The sequence below is a fragment of the Chrysochloris asiatica genome, unplaced genomic scaffold (assembly GCF_000296735.1).
Source record: "Chrysochloris asiatica unplaced genomic scaffold, ChrAsi1.0 scaffold00007, whole genome shotgun sequence".
In the NCBI taxonomy this organism is placed as follows: Eukaryota; Metazoa; Chordata; class Mammalia; order Afrosoricida; family Chrysochloridae; genus Chrysochloris; species Chrysochloris asiatica.
The window spans coordinates 35,992,874-36,012,395 of record NW_006408525.1 but is presented as its reverse complement, the minus strand read 5'-3'; the positions used below and the strand labels follow the sequence as shown (position 1 = coordinate 36,012,395).

General features: G+C 41.3%; 1 protein-coding gene across 1 annotated transcript in view; it reads left to right on the top strand.

The window, feature by feature from the left end:
• Positions 1 to 19,522, top strand: part of BPTF (bromodomain PHD finger transcription factor) — a 164,470-nt gene that overhangs the window by 134,980 nt on the left and 9,968 nt on the right. The window contains exons 22-28 of the mRNA XM_006833731.1: positions 86 to 288; positions 4,601 to 4,826; positions 5,538 to 6,025; positions 9,804 to 9,886; positions 10,150 to 10,375; positions 14,823 to 15,112; positions 18,851 to 19,047. Coding sequence (XP_006833794.1) covers positions 86 to 288; positions 4,601 to 4,826; positions 5,538 to 6,025; positions 9,804 to 9,886; positions 10,150 to 10,375; positions 14,823 to 15,112; positions 18,851 to 19,047 — 1,713 coding nt within the window. The remainder of the gene's footprint in view (positions 1 to 85; positions 289 to 4,600; positions 4,827 to 5,537; positions 6,026 to 9,803; positions 9,887 to 10,149; positions 10,376 to 14,822; positions 15,113 to 18,850; positions 19,048 to 19,522) is intronic.

Here is a 19,522-nt window from a genome sequence, read left to right as displayed (position 1 = left end):
AAGATAGAAAAGAAGAAGCGTTAAACCACTTGAAATCCAAACACTAAGGCTTACAGACCTTAACAGTACTCTGCTCTTTGCCCAGGTACTCCTCAACAAGTGATGACTCAGATCATCAGAGCGCCACCTGTGCCTTCCACGGTCTCTCCTTCGAGTGCAGTCTCCTCAACCCCTGGGCAGAAAGGACTCGCTTCAGGCACAGCCACTGCAAACCTACCGCCCCCACGCCCCCAACAGGGACAGGTGAAGCTCACCATGGCTCAGCTCACTCAGTTAACACAGGGCCACGTAAGTAATGGCGACTTTGTTGACATTCTAGAAGTGGACTGTGTTGATTCTTGTTGTAAGTTTCAAAATCAGGACATTTTTTCATAAGGTTAAAAAAATGTACTTATCTTAAGAAATGTTTGCTTCCTGGGGTTAAACAGGAATCCTTCCTACAGGGAGGGCACGATAAGCCTCAGTTGCCTGGAACTGAGCAGCGAGCTGTGGCACAGAGATGGTAGCCTTCTTACCACCAATACGTTTTCATTTTCCATGGGGAAAACTAAAATTAGAGCATGTTAAACCATTTCCGTACAAGACTCAATATTATCATGATGGTATCTGTTCTTCCATGTTTGATCAATGGATGCAAATCCAATGAAAATACAGTGTCCATGAAAAGGGGATTTTTGTGGAACTTGCCAGGCATATTTACCAATTTATATGGAAGCATGAAGGACATTTAAATAACTATGAGATGAAGGTGATAACCTGCTATCAGACCTTAAAACTGCGCTGATTAATACGAGTAGGTACAGACAAAGCAGTGGGACAGTCAGTCGTGCAGGAAGGGGCAGCCTTTGTTAGGCATTAGAAAACCCGAACCAGGACCATTGCCTCACTCTGTTCATACTCTTACTCTAGGAGAACACGTGACTGCCTGTGAAAGGCCGAGCAGGAGTGTTGGGAGAAGAGGAGAGTGTGTTCATAACCTTGACACAGGAGAGACTTTCTTAAACAAGACACAAAAACACTAACCACAATGGCAGTGTAGAAATTCAACTGTTGTTGTATTCTGTTGAGTGGGTTTTGACTCCTGGAGACCCTACAGGACAGAGGATTTCTTAGACTGAAATCTTTACAGATCCCCAGGTCTTTTCTCTCATGGGACTGCTTAGTCATTGTGCTACCAGGGTTCCTATATATTCAACTACATTAAAAATAGAAGAAACTGCATTTAATCTAAAGGCAGCAGAAAAAGAATAGAATGAGTGATGGTGTCAATACTACTTACAGGATTTATGTGGAGTCCTGGTGTGGCGCTGTGGATAAATGCACTAAATAAACGGCAAGATCGTTTTGAACCACAAGGTCAGCAGTTCAAGCTCACCAGCCGCCCCTCGGAAACCCTATACAGGGTCACTATGAGTCGGAATCAACTTGTTGCACTAAACAACAACATCAACAAGTGTTTATATTACAATATATAAATAATTACAACAAATCAAGATGTTTGTAGAAAAAAGAAGAAACCAACAAACTTGACAGCGCAAGATTTCTGTCCTTGTGTTTGTTTTGTTTTTAAATTTTATTTATTTGGTTGTTACTGAGAAAATCCACAGCAAAACCTAACACCAGCAGTTTCTACATGTACATTTCCCTGCAATGATTACATTCTTGGAGTTGTATGTACTCCAAAATAGCAGCCTTTTTATGTTATTTTTCCTCCAGTAACATAAATTAATTGCCCTAAGGTACCCGTCTGATCTTTCAAGTTGTTGTTTTCAATCATCCCACATAGACTTGCAAGGAGTCCTGGGGTGGCACTGTGGGTTAATGTGCTGGACTGCAAAAAGTCACTTTGAACCGCAAGGTCAGCAGTTCAAGCTCACCTTGGGAACTGTATGCAAGGTTGCTATGGGTCAGAACCGACTCAACAGCACTTAACATTTGGCATGTTGAATGATACAGAAATGATACAGAAATATTGAATGATACAGAAAGCATCAAAAGAAAATGGAACCTTGACACAATGTCAGTTTACCAAAAAGAAATGGTTGGTGTTCAACTATTTCAAGAGGTAGCATATGATCAAGAACCAATGGTACTGAAGGGAGAAGTTCAAGCTGCACTGAAGGCATTGGCAAATTATGGATAACATTATGAAGAATGGTTATTCCAGACACTTGCTTATGCTCCTAGACCAAAGGCCATCACTTGAACAAAATAAGGGAATACTGAGTGGTTTAAAATCAGGAAAGGTTTGTACCAGGGTTGTATCCTTTCATTGTACTTTTATCAATTTGTTTGCTGACTAAATAATCCAAGAAGCTGGATTACATAATCTTGTGGTATCAAGATTAGAAAAAGACTTATTAACAGCCTGCTATATGCAGATAAATCCACCTTGCTTGCTGTAAGAGAAGAGGACTTAAAATACTTAACTGATTAAGATCAATTCATTACAGATTGTACCTCAACATAAAGAAAACAAAAATCCTTACAACTCGACCAATAAATATGATGATTTATTTGGAGACTTAGATGGAGAAAAGATTAAAGTTGTCAAAGACTTCGTTTTGCTTGGATCCACAATCAACCCTCATGGAAGCAGCAGTCAAGAAACCTAACAACATATGGCATTTGGCAAATCTACTGCACAAGACCTCCCTAAAGTGTTAAAAAGAAAATAGCCTCATATGCATGTGAAAACTGGACAGTGAATAAAGAAAATGTAGAATTGATGTCTGTGAGTTATGCTGTTGGAGAATAATATTAAATAAGTGCCATGGCCTGCCCGAAGAACAAATCCGTGTTTGAAGAAATGCAGTCAGAATGTGCCATAGACTTAAACTTTGTACAGTCACTCTTGCTTCAGGATGACAAGACTTCATCTCTTAGGCTTCAGATGTTGTAGAGTGACTAGACCATGAGAAAGACATCATGCTTGGTTAAGTGGAGGGGATCAGCAAAAATGCAGAAGACCCCCAATAAGATGATTGGCCCCACAGTGGCCGCAGCACTGGACTCTCCAGTGTAACAACAGTTGTGAGGATAGTGCTGACCTAGGCAGTGTTTGTTCTGTTGTGCGTAGGATAGTTACGAGTCGTAGTGACTCGACGGCACCTGACAGCAACAACGAGGAAAGACTTTCTGAGGAATATTCAAAAGACCAAAAGCTGCTAAATTGTATTAGTTATCTGGGAAATAAAAAAGGTTAAATCCAAGCAGAAAGGCCCGCTGAGAAGGTAGGGCAACTGTTTGGAAGACTTCAGGGGATAATCTTGATAGATCTTCTTGAGGGACGTAGGGCAGCAATAGGAGGCATGCTGTGAAGAAATTTCAAGAAAAGTGAAAACAACATTGGTGAGGAAAAGGCCAGGAAAGTTTGCCAACGAAATTGTTTTCACCTCATTCTTCAAGGTCCTACAAGAATATCTTGCCCCTTGAAACTTCTCTTTGTTACCCCAACTCATAGAACATTTAAAAGAAAGAGACATGATTTAAGTCCCTCAAGAATGCCAAAACTGCTATTTCGTGTGGTGTGAACAGAAGAGTGAAGAATTCTTAAGGGGAAGGATTAGAAGAGCTGAACATAATTGCCTTCAGGTGTATATAGACTTAAATGGAGGCTATATCAAGAAATAGTAGCTTCATATGTTATTATTTTTACTTAATAAAGGCTTCTCATTTTATAGCAGTACTTTTTGACTTAGCTTTGTATATTAATTCCACCATTTTGGCAAACCCCTAAGCATTCTCTAGTAAAGTTGAAAATGTATATGGCATGGGACTGAGACATTCTCTTTCTCGACATATGGCGGTGCATGTTCATGTAGGCTCTAGAATACGAGGGAGGCTTCAAAAAGTTTGTTGAAAATGGAATTTAAAAGATAATTTTTAATAACCTCATGTGCATGTGAAAGTTGGACAGTGTAATAAGGAAGCCCATAGAAGAATTGATGCATTTGAGTTCATGGTGTTGGAGGAGAATATTGAAAGTACCATGGACTACCAAAAGAACAAACAGGTATGTGTTGGAAGAAGTACAGCCAGAATGCTCCTTGGAAGTAGGGTGGCCATACTTCGGTTCTCATACTTCAGACATATTATCAGGAGGGACCAGTCACTAGAGAAGGATATCGTGTTTAGTAAAGTGGAGGTTCGGGGAAAAAGAGGAAGACTCCCCTGCAAAGAGATGGATTGGCACAGTGGCGCGACAGTGATGAGCTCAGTCGTAGCAACGATTAGGATGTTGTTCCAGGACTAAGCGGTGTTTTGTTTATTGTGCATAGGGTCGCTATGAGTTGGTACCAACTCTATGACACCTCACAGCAACAACCAAAGATGATGCAATTTTTTCACAAACTCTTTGAAGCCCCTTTATATGTGCACATGACTGTTCATGTATAGCCTGGGCAACATTGTCCGTGAGACAAAAACTGGGAATAAGCCAAACTCCAATCAGTTACATTCCTTCAGTACTGAAAATGAGTGAATCACAGTGATACAGAATGACCTAGATGAATCTCACAAATGCAGTTTTGGACTAAGGAAACTGGTCATAAAAAAATACATAAATGAACACTGTTGACTTGATGTGTTTTTCCCACAGGGTGGCAATCAAGGTTTGACAGTAGTCATTCAAGGCCAAGGCCAAACCACTGGGCAGCTGCAGTTAATACCTCAAGGGGTGACGGTACTTCCAGGCCCAGGGCAGCAGCTCATGCAAGCTGCAATGCCAAATGGGACTGTTCAGCGGTTCCTCTTTACCCCCTTGGCAACAACAGCCACTGCAGCCAGTACCACCACCACCACCACCGTCTCCACTACAGCAGCAGGTAGGACTCTGCGTTTCCCCTGAATACTGAATAGTAGCATCATAGCTGTTGGGTCAGCAGAGAAGACAAAGAGGGAACTAATATACTTTGCTAATAAAAACGTCTCAGATGCTTTTGTGTCTTCTTCACCACCACCATGTGTGTGGGGGGTGGGCGGGGACGGGGGGGGGAGAGATTAGAGAGGTGGAGTGGGCATGGAAGGATAATGAATACCACAGCAACTGAGCCAACACTCACTCCCTGCCAAATCTTGGCAGTACTGATGGAGACCTGGAAGTGATCTCATAGTGGGTGGCTTGTATCCAGCTCACAACCTGGGATTGAGAGCCAAAGGTCCATACCGCTTAGCTTACCTCCTGCTCTCTACGTTGTATCCAGCTCACAACCTGGGATTGAGAGCCAAAGGTCCATACCGCTTAGCTTACCTCCTGCTCTCTACGTCGTCGTCAGTCTCCACATCGCCCACACCAGGGGAAGAAAATAAGATTTGGTGTTAATACTGGGCCAGAGGTCCCACCTTGCTTTCCCTTGCAGGGTCGCTTTGGTTTGGAACTTAGTCTACGTTACTGAACAACAACCCAAGCATTTCAAAGGCATTAATCTTCTATACTAAAACTTAGAATGACCAACTTTAGAAGATTCCCTTCAATTCTTCCAGCCCTGTCTAAATGTTCGTGAATAACAGAATTGTTTGACCTTTGCTTTTCACAGGTACAGGTGAACAACGGCAGAGTAAATTATCGCCCCAGACACAGACACAACAAGCCCAACCCCTGCCACCTGCTCAGTCATCCGTTGTCAGTCCTCCGGAAGCCCCGTCACAGACTGCTCAACCTTCAGCTCAGCCCCAGCCCTCAACCCAGCCTCCGTCCCCTGCTCAGCCTGAAGTTCAGACTCAGCCTGAAGCTCAGACCCAGACAACTGTTTCCTCCCATGTTCCTTCTGAAACACAACCCATACAAACACAGTCATCTAAACCCCACGTTTCAGAACAGTGTCAGCCTCAAAGTAACGTCCAAGGCCAGTCTCCTGTGCGTGTCCAAAGTCCACCACAGACTCGAATACGTCCTTCAACTCCATCCCAAGTGTCTCCTGGACAGCAATCCCAGGTTCAGACTACAGCCTCACAGCCGATTCCAATTCAACCACATGCTCCTCTTCAGATACCTTCCCAAGGCCAACCACAGCCACAACCCCAGGTACAGTCTTCAACTCAAACTCTTTCATCAGGACAAACGTTAAACCAAGTTACTGTTTCATCCCCATCCCGTCCACAGCTACAAATACAGCAGCCACAGCCCCAAGTCATTACGGTGCCTCAGCTACAACAACAAGTCCAGGTTCTCTCTCAGATCCCATCACAAGTTGTGGCTCAGATACAGGCTCCGCAAGGTGGTGTGCCCCAGCAAATCAAACTCCAGTTACCTATTCAAATTCAGCAAAACAGGCCTGTGCAGACTCACCAGATTCAGAATGTGGTTACAGTGCAGGCAGCCAGTGTGCAAGAGCAGTTGCAGAGGGTTCAGCAACTCAGGGATCAGCAGCAAAAGAAGAAACAGCAACAGATAGAAATTAAGCGTGAACACACCCTCCAAGCTTCTAATCAAAGTGAAATCATTCAGAAACAGGTAAAGTTACTAAGTAAAAGCAGCATGTTCAGTAGCTTGAATTATTGTGCTGTGCATTAGACTCAGTGTTTGGTTTTGTTAGGTTTCCTAAAGGAGACAAAACTCAATAATGCTTCAACTTTAGAACAAACACTTCTAGCCATAGACTTGTTTTAAAAACCGTGTTAACTGCTATTATACCTACTCCTCACTTACCGACATGGTAAGGTTCCAAAGACCTGGTCATTATGTGAAAATCGGCATCATGCAAAAATGGAAGATGACTGTGTCATTGCATAACTGCCCAACCACTGAGAATCATGAACCAGCCAGCTTGGCATATAACCTAAACCATGGGTGGGGAACCTTTTTATGCCAAGGGCTGTTTGGGATATTTATAACATCATTCGCGGGCCATACAAAATTATCAACTTAAAAAGTTGCCGGCTGTATTTTGTCAAGCAGTTAATTATCTCAACCCTAATGTGCTGACTGAACTTCGATTGCCTTGGCAGGGCTGCCACACCCTGATCTAAGCCATCACAGCTGGTGGTATTTTCCCTAGCCCCACAACATTCGTTACTGGCAGGCGCATGTTGTTAATGCACAAAATAGTTGGATAATAGTTTTCTTCTATTATAAACAAAATGTCAAATGACGAGATAGTCAATAGGTGAGAAGTGACTGTATCCCATAGGTTAATCAGAAAGCAGCATCTGCAGTGTGACATCTCGGTGACGTAAGGCAACTTAAGTGAGTTAGAATTGTTCTACTCTAGAAGGTTCCATGTGTAACTGACTACAACATTACTGTAGAAGACATTGTTGCGTCCCCCACTGTACCACTCAGGACTAGTTAGGAGTTGGACGGTGGATCAAATCTTTCAGGAGACAATGTTGCTATTAAGAGTAGGGAAGAGAATTTCAGTAAGAAGTCAACATGAAAAAGAACCAGAATATGGGCAAGCGAATATAGGAAGAGTGTATATAATCTTTAACAGACACAGGATAAAATCCGAGGTTACTTATATGATAGAATTGGATTCTCAGTTAATATTTTGCTTACTTTAATACTTAGAGTTTTAGGTCATCCCACAGTTAAAGTTAGGGACTAAAGAGCTGAAAATGCTTCCAGGCTTACACTGTGCAGTACAGTCCTTACTAGCTCCCTGTAACTATTTTTACATCAGTTGAAATTAAATAGATAGAAAGTTCTATTCTTCCCTTTCAGTGGCCACATTCCAAGTGCTCAGTGACTGCATGTGGCTGTGGTCACCAGTTACATTTAACAGTGCAGATCTAGAACCTTTCCATCATCACAGAAAGTTCTGGACAATGCTGGTTCAGACACTACAAAACTATGTTATAACAAATTCCCCCATAAGGATATGAAATGAAATATGGCTCTCTAGTGGTGCTGTAGGATAAGCACTAGACCGCAAGGTCAGTTAGAACCACAAGGTTGGCAGTTCAAACTCACCAGCCGTTCCTTGGAAACCCTGTACAGGGTTGCTATGAGTTGGAATGGATTTGAAGGCCCTTAACAACAACAATGTTCAGAAGGTTTGATGCTGCCGTGCGTGGGGCCACCTGTATGTCAGAGGCTGGCTTAATGGCAGCTAGTGACAGCAACAAAAGTTTAAAAAGGTGTCTAAACTGCGGTTGCATTTCTTCCTGTTTGTGAATTGTGGGCCTTTGTGTGTCTCATCGGGTTCACCTGCTCTCTTGGCCTTCCTTCCTTCACGGACTAGTCATGACCTTTTCATGAAGGCTGGGATCTAGCATTGGCTCTTCTCCCTTGGTTTTATATTTGAATGGAATTTAGCTTCAGTGTATGGATCCTTGGAGGATTGCTGAAATCAGAATAAAAGGTTTTGCAGAATGAAGTACTGTGAATCTGGCTGGTGCCAAAACGTACCTGAACCATGGCCCTGAAGAGTGGGAACCTGTATGTATTAATAGAAAGAGTACAGGTGTTAACCAAATTAGAAACTACATTCCGTTTCCTGGGCCTGCCATTCACAGCTATGTGAAACTCACTGGTCACCCATGAGTTGAAATCTGTCTTACTAGCTACCCAGGATTGTTGCATTGATTAAATAAGATCATATATGTAGCTCAGGAGTCCTGGTGTGGTGCTGTGGGTTAATGCACGGACTTCAGTGTTGCTTGGACCACAAGGTCAGCGGTTCAAGCTTACCAGCCGCTCCATGGAAACCCTATACAGGATTGCTATGAGTCAGTAACGACTCGGCTGCACACAACAATATGTAGCTCAGAAAATCCTGATGTGGCACTGTAAGATAAGCACTGAACTGCTAAACACAAGTTAGCAATGCAGTCCCACCAAGCACTTCTGAGAAACCCCATACAGTGTTGCTATGAGTCAGAACCCACTCGATGGCATTTAACAACAACGCTATGTAGTTGAGACCCACTGCCACTGAATCTGTTCTAAGTCATAGTGACCTGGCAGGAAAGTCCAACTGCTCCTTAGGCTTTCTGAGACTATATTTAATGGAAGCAGACAGCCTCTTATCTCTGTGGCATAGCAGCTGGCAGGTTTGAACCATCAACCTTGCAGTTAACAGCCCAATGCTTAACAATATATATAGAAGCACTTTTTAAATGGCAAAGAAATTTTTAAGTTGTTAAGGGAGTGTTCTTACAATATTAACGTTATACAATGTTCAAATGCATTATCACTCAGCTTTTAGTACTATATAGTCTGAACTTTTTTCTTATAAGTAAAGCCTGGCTGTAAATTGAGACTTATTACAGTTATCTGTCTGTCCTTACTGATCTTTGTATAAGAATATAGTCTTTGAAATTAAGACCTGGGAAAATAGTGTAATATTAAAAGCATGGCTTTTGGAAGCTGATAGCCATATTAAAATCTTAGCTATATTTCTCATTATTTAATGTCAAAATAGTCAGTTAATTTATTTATATATCAGTATCTCGTAAGTTTATGGAGTCCTGATGTGGCACTGTGGGTTAATGCGCCAGACTGCAAAGCCGCTTTGAACTGTAAGGTCAGCAGTTCAAGCTCACCAGTCAGTCGCTCCTCGGAAGCCTTATACAGGGTCGCTATGGGTCGGAACCGACTCGACGGCACTTGACAACAACACCAATCTCATAAGTTTATACTCTCCTTTAATGTTGCTTTGAGGAGTAACTGAGGTAATGCCAATTGATTAGTTTAGCACAAGAACCCAGGCCACATGATGGCTGCTGGTTTTGTTTTGTGAGGTAGCGTTCTTACAGTCTCTAGGAAACACTTACATGTGCTGAGGTTTATGCTGTTAACCTGTGTACCAATTTGTAATCACTATAAAATATGCACTTTTGGATTTTGTTCTGTCCTGAAGGTGGTGATGAAACATAATGCTGTAATAGAACATTTAAAACAGAAAAAGACCATGACTCCAGCTGAAAGAGAAGAGAATCAAAGGTAGGGGAGATGGCTACAACTCATTAACACGCTTTATCTTACCAGCCTCTTCTCCTCTGTAGTGTGCACACACCAAAGGTCTGACTGTACGTTTTTTAACTTGACTGAAGCTCATTAGATCAGAACATTTGATAGTAATTTTGACACTCTCGGGAAGCTCTCATCATAGAAAGTTCATATCAGGTGTAAAAAACAAAAATTTTTGTCTTCAGTCTTTCAGAATGAAGTGTCCAGCGTTACATAGATTGTGTCTTTTTCTCTAGAATGATTGTCTGTAACCAAGTGATGAAGTATATTTTGGATAAGATAGATAAAGAAGAAAAGCAGGCAGCGAAAAAACGGAAGCGTGAAGAGAGTGTGGAACAAAAACGGAGCAAGCAGAATGCGACCAAGCTCTCGGCGCTGCTCTTCAAACACAAAGAGCAGCTCAAAGCCGAGATACTGAAAAAGAGAGCCCTCCTGGACAAAGACCTCCAGATTGAAGTCCAGGTAAGAAGGCCTTTCAGGTCCGGTATGGAAACTCGTTTTTCTCATTTCCCTTGAGTTTTTAGTTTGGCTTAAATTTTCATATGCAACTGAAAATGCATATGAATTGAAATTCCGTTTCTTGCTATTTTTACATTCTGGATCTTTATGTGTCTCATGTGACTGACCTACTCTTTTCCCATTGCTATTGTATGTGTGTTTTAAAGTGAAGCCTTTTGAATAGGGCTAGAAATTGTAGTCTTCTATCTAGAGTTTGAGTTTGTGTGCCGAGAGTAAGAAGTCGTGGGAATGGGTCATGAAGCAAGGCATAGATTTTCTATGTAAATCTGTATAGCATTCTCCAGACTAGCCACTAGAGCAGGAGTCTGCTGGTTAAGACACTTGTAGAACTCTTTTGGGAATAGTTGTCATTCAGAGAGTCCTTGGCATATTCTTAACAAAAGCCATCAGAAGTCACATTCCATGAAAAAAGTAGGCAGAGAAACTATAGAATAATGTTGAAAAGAATGAAAAATAAAATTTGCCCGTTAAGTGATAAGACAAATTTCCTTCCTTGTAGCTGATTCTGAAGGCACTTCTAATCTGCTGCTGCTTGAGGAATTGATTGAAAAAATATGAGAGCGAAAGATCAGTTCATACATAATTAAACAGCATTGTTTAAAAGAGACATTATATAATACAACATTCTTTAAAATGCCTTGTAAATGTTAAGAAGGTAAGATATGTTTAGAAAAAAAACAGACATACTGGTCATAAAGAGACTGGAGGGACCTGAGATTATGACTGTTGGATCTTTCAAGTCTGGAATGATCTTGGCTCCATTTTCAGCCAAGGTAGACACACAGTAAGGACAACACACTAGTTAGTGAGGTCTGCACATGGTAAAATGTGTAAAATGGTCAACCATTCAAGATCTAAAGGGCAGCATTTACCTAAGGACAAAATTCAAAAGAGTTGGGAAAGAAGGAAGGAAACAAGAATCACGGGGAGGAAGTAGGAAAAGTGATGTTACACTTGAGAGAGGACTGCAGTCATTGAGATGAAACCAAGTATATGGTTTGTAGAAGGTAAAACTTGGTGGCTCTGCTCTATAAACCATCACTCAATTCACAATTTTTTTTTAAAAAAAAAAAGGTGTTTTGGGGGGCAGGTTTTTAGATCAGACCAACAACCAACATTATACAGTAGAGATCTTTCTTCCATTAAAGTCAGAAAGAAAACCACAATGCCATCCATCCCCGTTCTGATGTAGGATCTCTGAAAGTGCTAGGCAATCCATTAAACCACGAAAAATAACTTAAGAGCTAAAAATTCTAGAAAAGAGAACCGACTTTTTATCTTTAATGTGATTATTATATTGCCGTGCCAGGAGAAAAATTATTTTAATGTAAGGAATTCTGTAAGGTAGTTAATTGTAAGCTAGATACTGACATTACACCAGTTTGGAAGTGTAATGAACAAGAGAGCCAATTCACAGAAGCAACAGGAATATACAAAATACTAGCTCTGGTAGCGTAGTGGTTACGAATCGGGCTGCGAACCTTAAGGTCAGCAGTTCGAAACTACCAGCCGCTCCGCGGGAGAAAGATGAGGCTTTCTACTCCCGTAAAGATTTACACCCTCGGAAACCCTGTACAGGGTCGCTATGGGTCGGAACCGACTCCACGGCACTTAACAACAACAACAACCTTAAATTTAGATAAAGTTTCATATGGATCAAAATTTTAGAAGAAAACATGATTGTGATTTGTGTGATGTCTTAGAGTAGAGAGGAAAATCACTTGATGAGGAAAAAATTGTATAGGAAAAATACCACAAACAACACTGAAAACCATACAAGCAAGAAAAATGTGTTCGTGTTTACGGAAGAGTTGTTACGTGCTCTCAAGTCATTTGAGCTCATAGCCACGACCCTGTATAAGGTTTCCAAGAATCCACTGCTGAGTTTGAACCACAGACGTTGTGGTAAATAAACAGTCCAGTACTTATCCTACAGCACCACACCAGGACTCCGTGACAGGATTAATACTCCGGAATTCAATGAGATTTTATATCAATAAGAAATACTCTAGTCGAAAAATGTGTAAGTGACATAAAAAAGCAATTTTTAAGTTTAAAAATGACAGTCACCAATAAGCTCACCAAAGATTGGTGGTGGCGATGGTGTGCTGTGGAGTCAGTTCTGACTCACAGCCAGCCGGTATAGGGTTTCTGAGGCTGTGAATCTTTATGGAAGCAGAAAGCTTCATCTTTTCCCGCTGAATGGAATTTGGGATTTGGTAGCTCAGTTTGCAGGAGAGGGATTTCCATTTTGCATGCTCTCTTGCAGCCCAGTGTAGCTCACCCGGCAGTGAGCCAGCTCCTGGGGCCTCCTCGTCAGACCCTTGGTAGTCACCTTGACCCTACTGGAGCCGCCATTGTTTGGCTTCACTTCCCAATCTGAATCTGGAAGCCAGTAGGCCTGCAGCTTTGGGCCTATTCAGTCTTATGTGCTTATTCCATGGAGATACTACATCCTGCTCAGGCTTGACTGGGTCTTACTGCTTTTCTTTATTTTACTATCTTTAGTATGTATCTTTAGTATGTAGAGCTCTGGTAGCATAGTGGTTACGAATCGGGCTGCGAACCTTAAGGCCAGCGGTTCGAAACTACCAGCCGCTCCGCGGGAGAAAGATGAGGCTTTCTACTCCTGTAAGGATTTACACCCTCGGAAACCCTGTACAGGGTCGCTATGGGTCGGAACCGACTCGACGGCACTTAATAACAAACAACAACAGTATGTAGTTGACTGCAGGTGGGGAGATATACTAATTGCACCATCTTGATTTTTCTAAAACCCATCTTATTATGTGATAAACAGTCTTAGGTAGTGCAGCTACTCACCCAAAGGTTAGTCATTGGAGTCCACCTGGAGATACTTCCAGAGAAAGGTCTGCCATCAGACTCTGAAACTCAGCGAGACTCTGACACACATAGCTTCCCCACAAGACGGAATTGCCTCAACAGCAGCTGGTTTTTGTACTTTTTGTTATAAATACAAGGAGGATATATGATGGCTCTGCAGCTTAAGCACTGGACTACTAATTGCAAATGCACCAGCTGCTCCATGGGACAGATGAGGCAGTCTGCTTCTGTAAAGACTTAAAAATCAGATACCCTTTGGAACCGTTCTGGTGCGGTACATTAGGATAAATCACTGGGGACTGCAAGGTCAGGTGAACCTCAAGGTCTTTGGTTCAAACCCATCTTTGGGACTCTATACAGGATTACCATGATTCAGTACAAACTCAGCTGCCCTTAACAACAACACCAACAATGGAGCAGAGCAGTTCTCCTCTGTTCTAGGGTCATTCTGAGTCCGAATCAACTTAGTGGCTGTGGGTTGGGTCTCTTTGGTTATAAATGCATCGTATAGATTAGCAAACAGGAAATTTTGCTTTTTTCTGTGTTTCTTCCATAGTTAAAGAAAATTAAACTTTTTAAATTGAGCTGCCCTATTGAATGATTGATTACACTGCTGTCTTCTCCCTAGAATATAAACTTTAGCTAAAGAAGGTAGGCTTGTTCACCAGGGTTCTTCAGGTCGGTTTGTTAGAATATTTCTAATATTTAAACGCTAGGAAGATACTAATGTAATGATTGTTAACAGTAAATATAGCATGGAGATGGGCCGGGGGTGGACTCAGGCAGAGGCCTGCACAGAGGTGTAAAAGGACATGGAGAAAATTTCTCATTCTTCAGGTGGCAATGCAACCGATCCTTGCGATTGTTTGGTATTTTCTCCTTATCGACATTTCCATGAAGCCCCTACTTTAGAATCTTGTTTAAACTATCAGTTAAAACAGCCACTTTACACCTATAACTGCCTCAGCATATATAAGAAATATTCTTAGTCATGGCTGTGATATATTTACCCCAAGTTCTTCTTCCTGGATGCCAATCAGTATGGTTGGTTGGTTTTCCCCTGGGAACATAGAATTTGCTTTAATCCTCATTTCCACTGAGTAGCAGAAGAATGTCTACATGAAAAGTGTAGTGCTTTTCACTTGTGGTGAAATGTGTGATAAGAAATAGTGTTTTGCGCTACTCCACTCTGCCATCCTAAATTCTAGACATGCCAGTGTGATAAGCAAGGCTGATTGTGTCCCATTCACCTTGGGCTGCTTTAGACCATAATTGAGTGTCATCTTCCTTCTCACTCTAAGGACACATAATGCATATAGCAGCCCATGAATGAGAACGCATGAAATCACACCCTAGCCAGCTGCTGAAATAACCAGGGTGTAGTGTGGCGAGGGGCAACCAGGGAGAGCCAGTCTTTCTATTTCCAACCATAAGAAAAGCCTTGTTAAGCTGAAGACACACTGACAAAGGAGGTGATGGAATGTGCTCTGGTCAGATCGTGCATTTATGCAATTCTAATGACAGTCTTGTGTTTAATTGACCACAGGAAGAGCTAAAGAAAGACCTCAAACTTAAGAAAGAAAAAGAGCTGGTGCAGGCCCCAGCAGTAGCTGCAGCTCCGCCAGCCCCTCCACCTTCACCTCCGCCCACGCCGCAGCACGCAAGCCTCCTGCCCACGCCCATGCTTCCTGTGGCCTCCCAGAAGAGGAAGAGGGAAGAGGAAAAAGACTCCAGCTGCAAGTCCAAGAAGAAGAAAATGATCTCTACTACCTCAAAGGAAACTAAGAAGGACACAAAGCTTTACTGTATCTGCAAAACGCCTTATGATGAATCTAAGTGAGTACCTTCTGGAGCTCTCGTTCCCTTACCAGCTTAGCTGTTTAATTGATGGTTTTGAAGAAAATGAGTAGCTAGTAGCAATATAAAAGAAAGTAGTCAAAAGTGAGGGTAATGATGCTTCATCTACAATTTTATCTGATATTCTTTATCTTAACATTAGGAAAGTAAACTGTGTCATTTCACCAAGAAACATCATGATTCTTGTTGGTCTGTCACCATATTCTTTTCTGTCAAAAACAAGCTTTCTGTTGCTCCTTTGCTATCTCCTTCATCTCTCCGGATCAACTCCAAGTCAGCCAGTACTGCTGTTTGGAGAGGGAGGCGAGAGACTATATTGTTGCCCAAACTGAGAGCTAGGGTCTGGTCCCTTGTGGTTGCACTGACTCCGAGAGCCTTCTGAAGATGAATGGTGCAAGAGATTTCACCTTTCCATGCTTTGGTTTCTCTGCTATTTTATTTAAGCCATTTGGGGATTTTTGCATTGGAATACTGCGACTTCATATTATTTTTGTCCAAGTCCTCACTTTCTCATTAGGGGCCAAAGTCAGAAAAATATAAAAAGCCATCCTTTCACCATCCCTCCAATTTCACACTCAAAAATGCAATCAGCATCACAGCTGGAAGCTGTTTTTGACAGTTGTGCTTTGTATTTGGTGGTCTAAACAATGCTTTAGAGACACAAATCCATAAATGCAGCTTCATTTGTATTTGTCATGACAATCATTCAACTAAATTCTTAGCTTCCATCTTAAGAATTCAAATGTTCCATCAGCATTTTTAAAACCAAAATTAATCCTGATTTTTTTTACAGTATCAAAAAGTGTATTTGACCGTGCTAAAATATATAACCATTTAGAAATACTGACTGTCTGTTGTAGGTGGGCGCCTTTGTCATACAATGAATGGTGATCTCTTGAACGATGTTTAAGTTGCAACATTAAAGCTGCTTTGGTGGTGCTGTCTAAATTTTAATCTGTTTGCAAATCAATACTCTGTGTTGGTCGATTTCACTATGTGTTCAACACTCAGTTCAGATCAGTGTGGGCATCTTCACTTTTTATTGTCTTACCTTGTTGGGACTTATGCAGTATGTGAAAAGTAGATCCCTATGAACTGATTTTTTCCCCCCTTAGCCTAATATAAGTGTGCCTCACTTTAAGCAAAATTCACTAAACGCTTTACAGAACATAGTTGACTTGCTTTACAAAAAGATTTGCTTATGAAATTGCTTTTAAATAGCAAGACTTATTTTGACCTATTCAAAATATTTGAATCACAGAAATCCATTGCACACACAAGTTTATGAACACCAGAGTTGCCTAAAATGAGGTACATGCGTACATGTGCTCATTCTATTAAGATCTCCTCATTATTTTGTGGATAGTTCATATTTTTCAGTCTGTCATTATTAACATTTCCGTATTCCAGATTCATTCACTCTGTGTTCTAGTTGGGATGAGTTAGTGTTTTTTTAGGACTATCTTGTAATCTTACAGAATCAAGATTAACCTGAGGCTAGTTGGGAAATTCTAGTGACAGAGTGACAAAAAAATGGAAATTCAAGTCCTGAGCTTCCTTCTAGAACATAGCCCTGTGCAGGCAGTGTACAAAGCAACCCATGGCAGTGAACAACATGTGAGAATCCCACTTTAGAATTAACAGGAGCTAAGTGACGATAGGGTCAGCCTCATGGTCACACAGTACTTCTTCCTGGTCATGAAGCAGGTTCGTTTGAAGCTTAAAGACTGCTTCCATTCCTCCAGGTGAATTTACCTAGAAAAACCATGGTGGAATGAGAATGGTAATGATATCTGCAAGGCCAGCCTGCTTCCCTGGGGCCTTCCGCAGCCTGTCAGTACTTTAGATCCACAGCTTCAGTGTTAGGCGTTAATGATCTTGGAGTGCCATTAGCCACACACAATTCCACTTACGTATAGTCCCACCGTGCCAAACAGTGTTTAAGCCTCTCACTGCTTAGGATAACTGTCCTTACAGTCTCTGCACTGTGTGTATCTCTAGTGCTGAAAGACCCAGGCCACAACTCTCCACATATTCACACACGTGATAGTAACTGACAGACCACCAGCCTTTGTCAGGATCGGTGAGGTGAAGGCAATATTTTACTAAAGAAGTTGAATTACTACCTGTACCTTTCTCAGTTTTTTCTTCATACCACATTGTGACCATTTATCCTCTACACATGGCTGACCTGCATGTACCGTATAGTGTTAACTTCTACTTGGTGTTTGCGCTTTGCTTTGTTTTCAAATTTAAATTGTAAGATACATTCTCAAACCTATCTAAGCAACAGCCCTGACTTTGAAATGGCTTCTGTGGCATAGGTTTGACAGATGTAAGTCTTTGATTCTTTGGCTTTGGTTTTTGTGCCTGTTCCAGTTTTTACACACATTCATTAAGAGAGAGACATTATCATCTGTGTGTTGTTTTGTTACTTTTTTTTTCAAATTCCAGTATGTTTATAAAGACCCACATTTCACTAAACAGTGTATTTGTTGACACTTCTGTAAGTGACTCTGTGTGTCCACACTCAATACAGTTTCAGATGCCATAGCTTGCCAGGGCTAGAATGGTTGGACTCGGGATGTTAGCTGGCTTACTGCAGAAAGTCAACCTGTAGAAAGTGATTCAGGGCAGGGAAGACAGATCGATGTACCATGCAGCTCAAAATGACAACTACATTGTCATTTTCATTGTGAATACTTTTAGGTTCTATATTGGCTGTGATCTTTGTACTAACTGGTATCATGGAGAATGTGTTGGCATCACAGAAAAGGAGGCTAAGAAAATGGATGTGTACATCTGTAATGATTGTAAACGGGCACAAGAGGGCAGCAGTGAGGAATTGTACTGTATCTGCAGAACACCTTATGATGAGTCACAGTGAGTTCTGATAAGAGCATCATATTTAATCATTTAGGAAGCCAAATTGCTCTGACTGGTTATTTATTTTAAATGAAAAAGCAAGGTTTTTTTTCTGCATATATTATACACTTACATTACAAATTCCTTCCCAGTTTTTTTTTGTTTGTTTGTTTTTTTGGTTTGTTTTGTTTTTTTGGTTTGTTTTGTTTCTCTTTTACCCTCTTTACCTCCCCTTCAAAGTTTATGTTGCTTCCTAGTGAATGTTTGAGATGCACTGGGGAAAATATGGTTTAATGGTAGATTTGATGCTGTAATATGTAACATAGAAATTAATGAGATTTAAAATAGTCTGATTTGTTTGGACTTTATCAGTGTTTGAAATGGTGTTTTATTATAGGTTAGTAAAATGCTAATTTGGGTTTCAAGCTCTGAGATTGTTACTAGCTTATTGGATTTTGAGCTCCCAGTTGGGTTGCCAATATCAGCTTCCTATTTGATATGGTACCAGTTGAGAGACTTTTGACTTTCTTTTGTTTAGAGCTTTAAAATCAATTAAGTATGTTACATTTTCCTTCAAATTGGTTTCCAATATTATAGTATCCTTATAAACATTTGCTGCTTGTTGGTAACATCAGAAATACTAAATTAGCACGTTGGAATGTCAGTCTTCAAGCATATTAAAGCAATCATAGCACTAAATCCATTTTATACCGTAGGAGTTTTATTTAATTTAATTTAATTTTTTTTTTATTTAAGCACATTTTCAGGTGCATGTCTTATTCCTTTCGAAAGTAAATAATAAGCAATGACATCCCATCTGTTTTGAACTCATATCCATTTCGGACCTTGCAGGTTTTATATTGGCTGTGATCGGTGTCAGAACTGGTACCACGGGCGCTGCGTCGGCATCTTGCAGAGTGAGGCAGAGCTCATTGATGAGTATGTCTGTCCGCAGTGCCAGTCAACAGAAGATGCCATGACAGTGCTCACCCCGCTGACGGAGAAGGATTATGAGGGGCTCAAGAGGGTGCTGCGCTCCTTACAGGTTGGTAGCCACTCACACACGGAGTTAAAAAGGGAATCAGCCAGCCCAACTTTGGAAACACTTCTGGGGTTTGGACTTAGAGTGTGTGCTTATTTACGGACTCCCAGCTAGTTTAATGAATGGTTCACAAATGCCAGTTCCTGAGACGCACCATATCTGTATTCCTCGTCAACCAGCGTTTTTCTAACTGTCCTTGACAGTAATTCACTGGTTTCAACCTGAGTTTCATTTTTCCAAATAAGTTTACCTCACCACCATAGATTGAAAACGGTTTGATTCATTCCTAGTGAGACACTTATATTCTTGTCTGTGACTTTGAGCCCAGACCTTCCCCTCTTTGAGTGAAAATAGAAGGGAGGTGGGGTGACCTGTAAGATTAGTAAGTGCTAAGGAGCTCTGGTAGCGTAGTGGTTACGAATCGGGCTGCGAACCTTAAGGTCAGCGGTTCGAAACTACCAGCCGCTCCGCGGGAGAAAGAT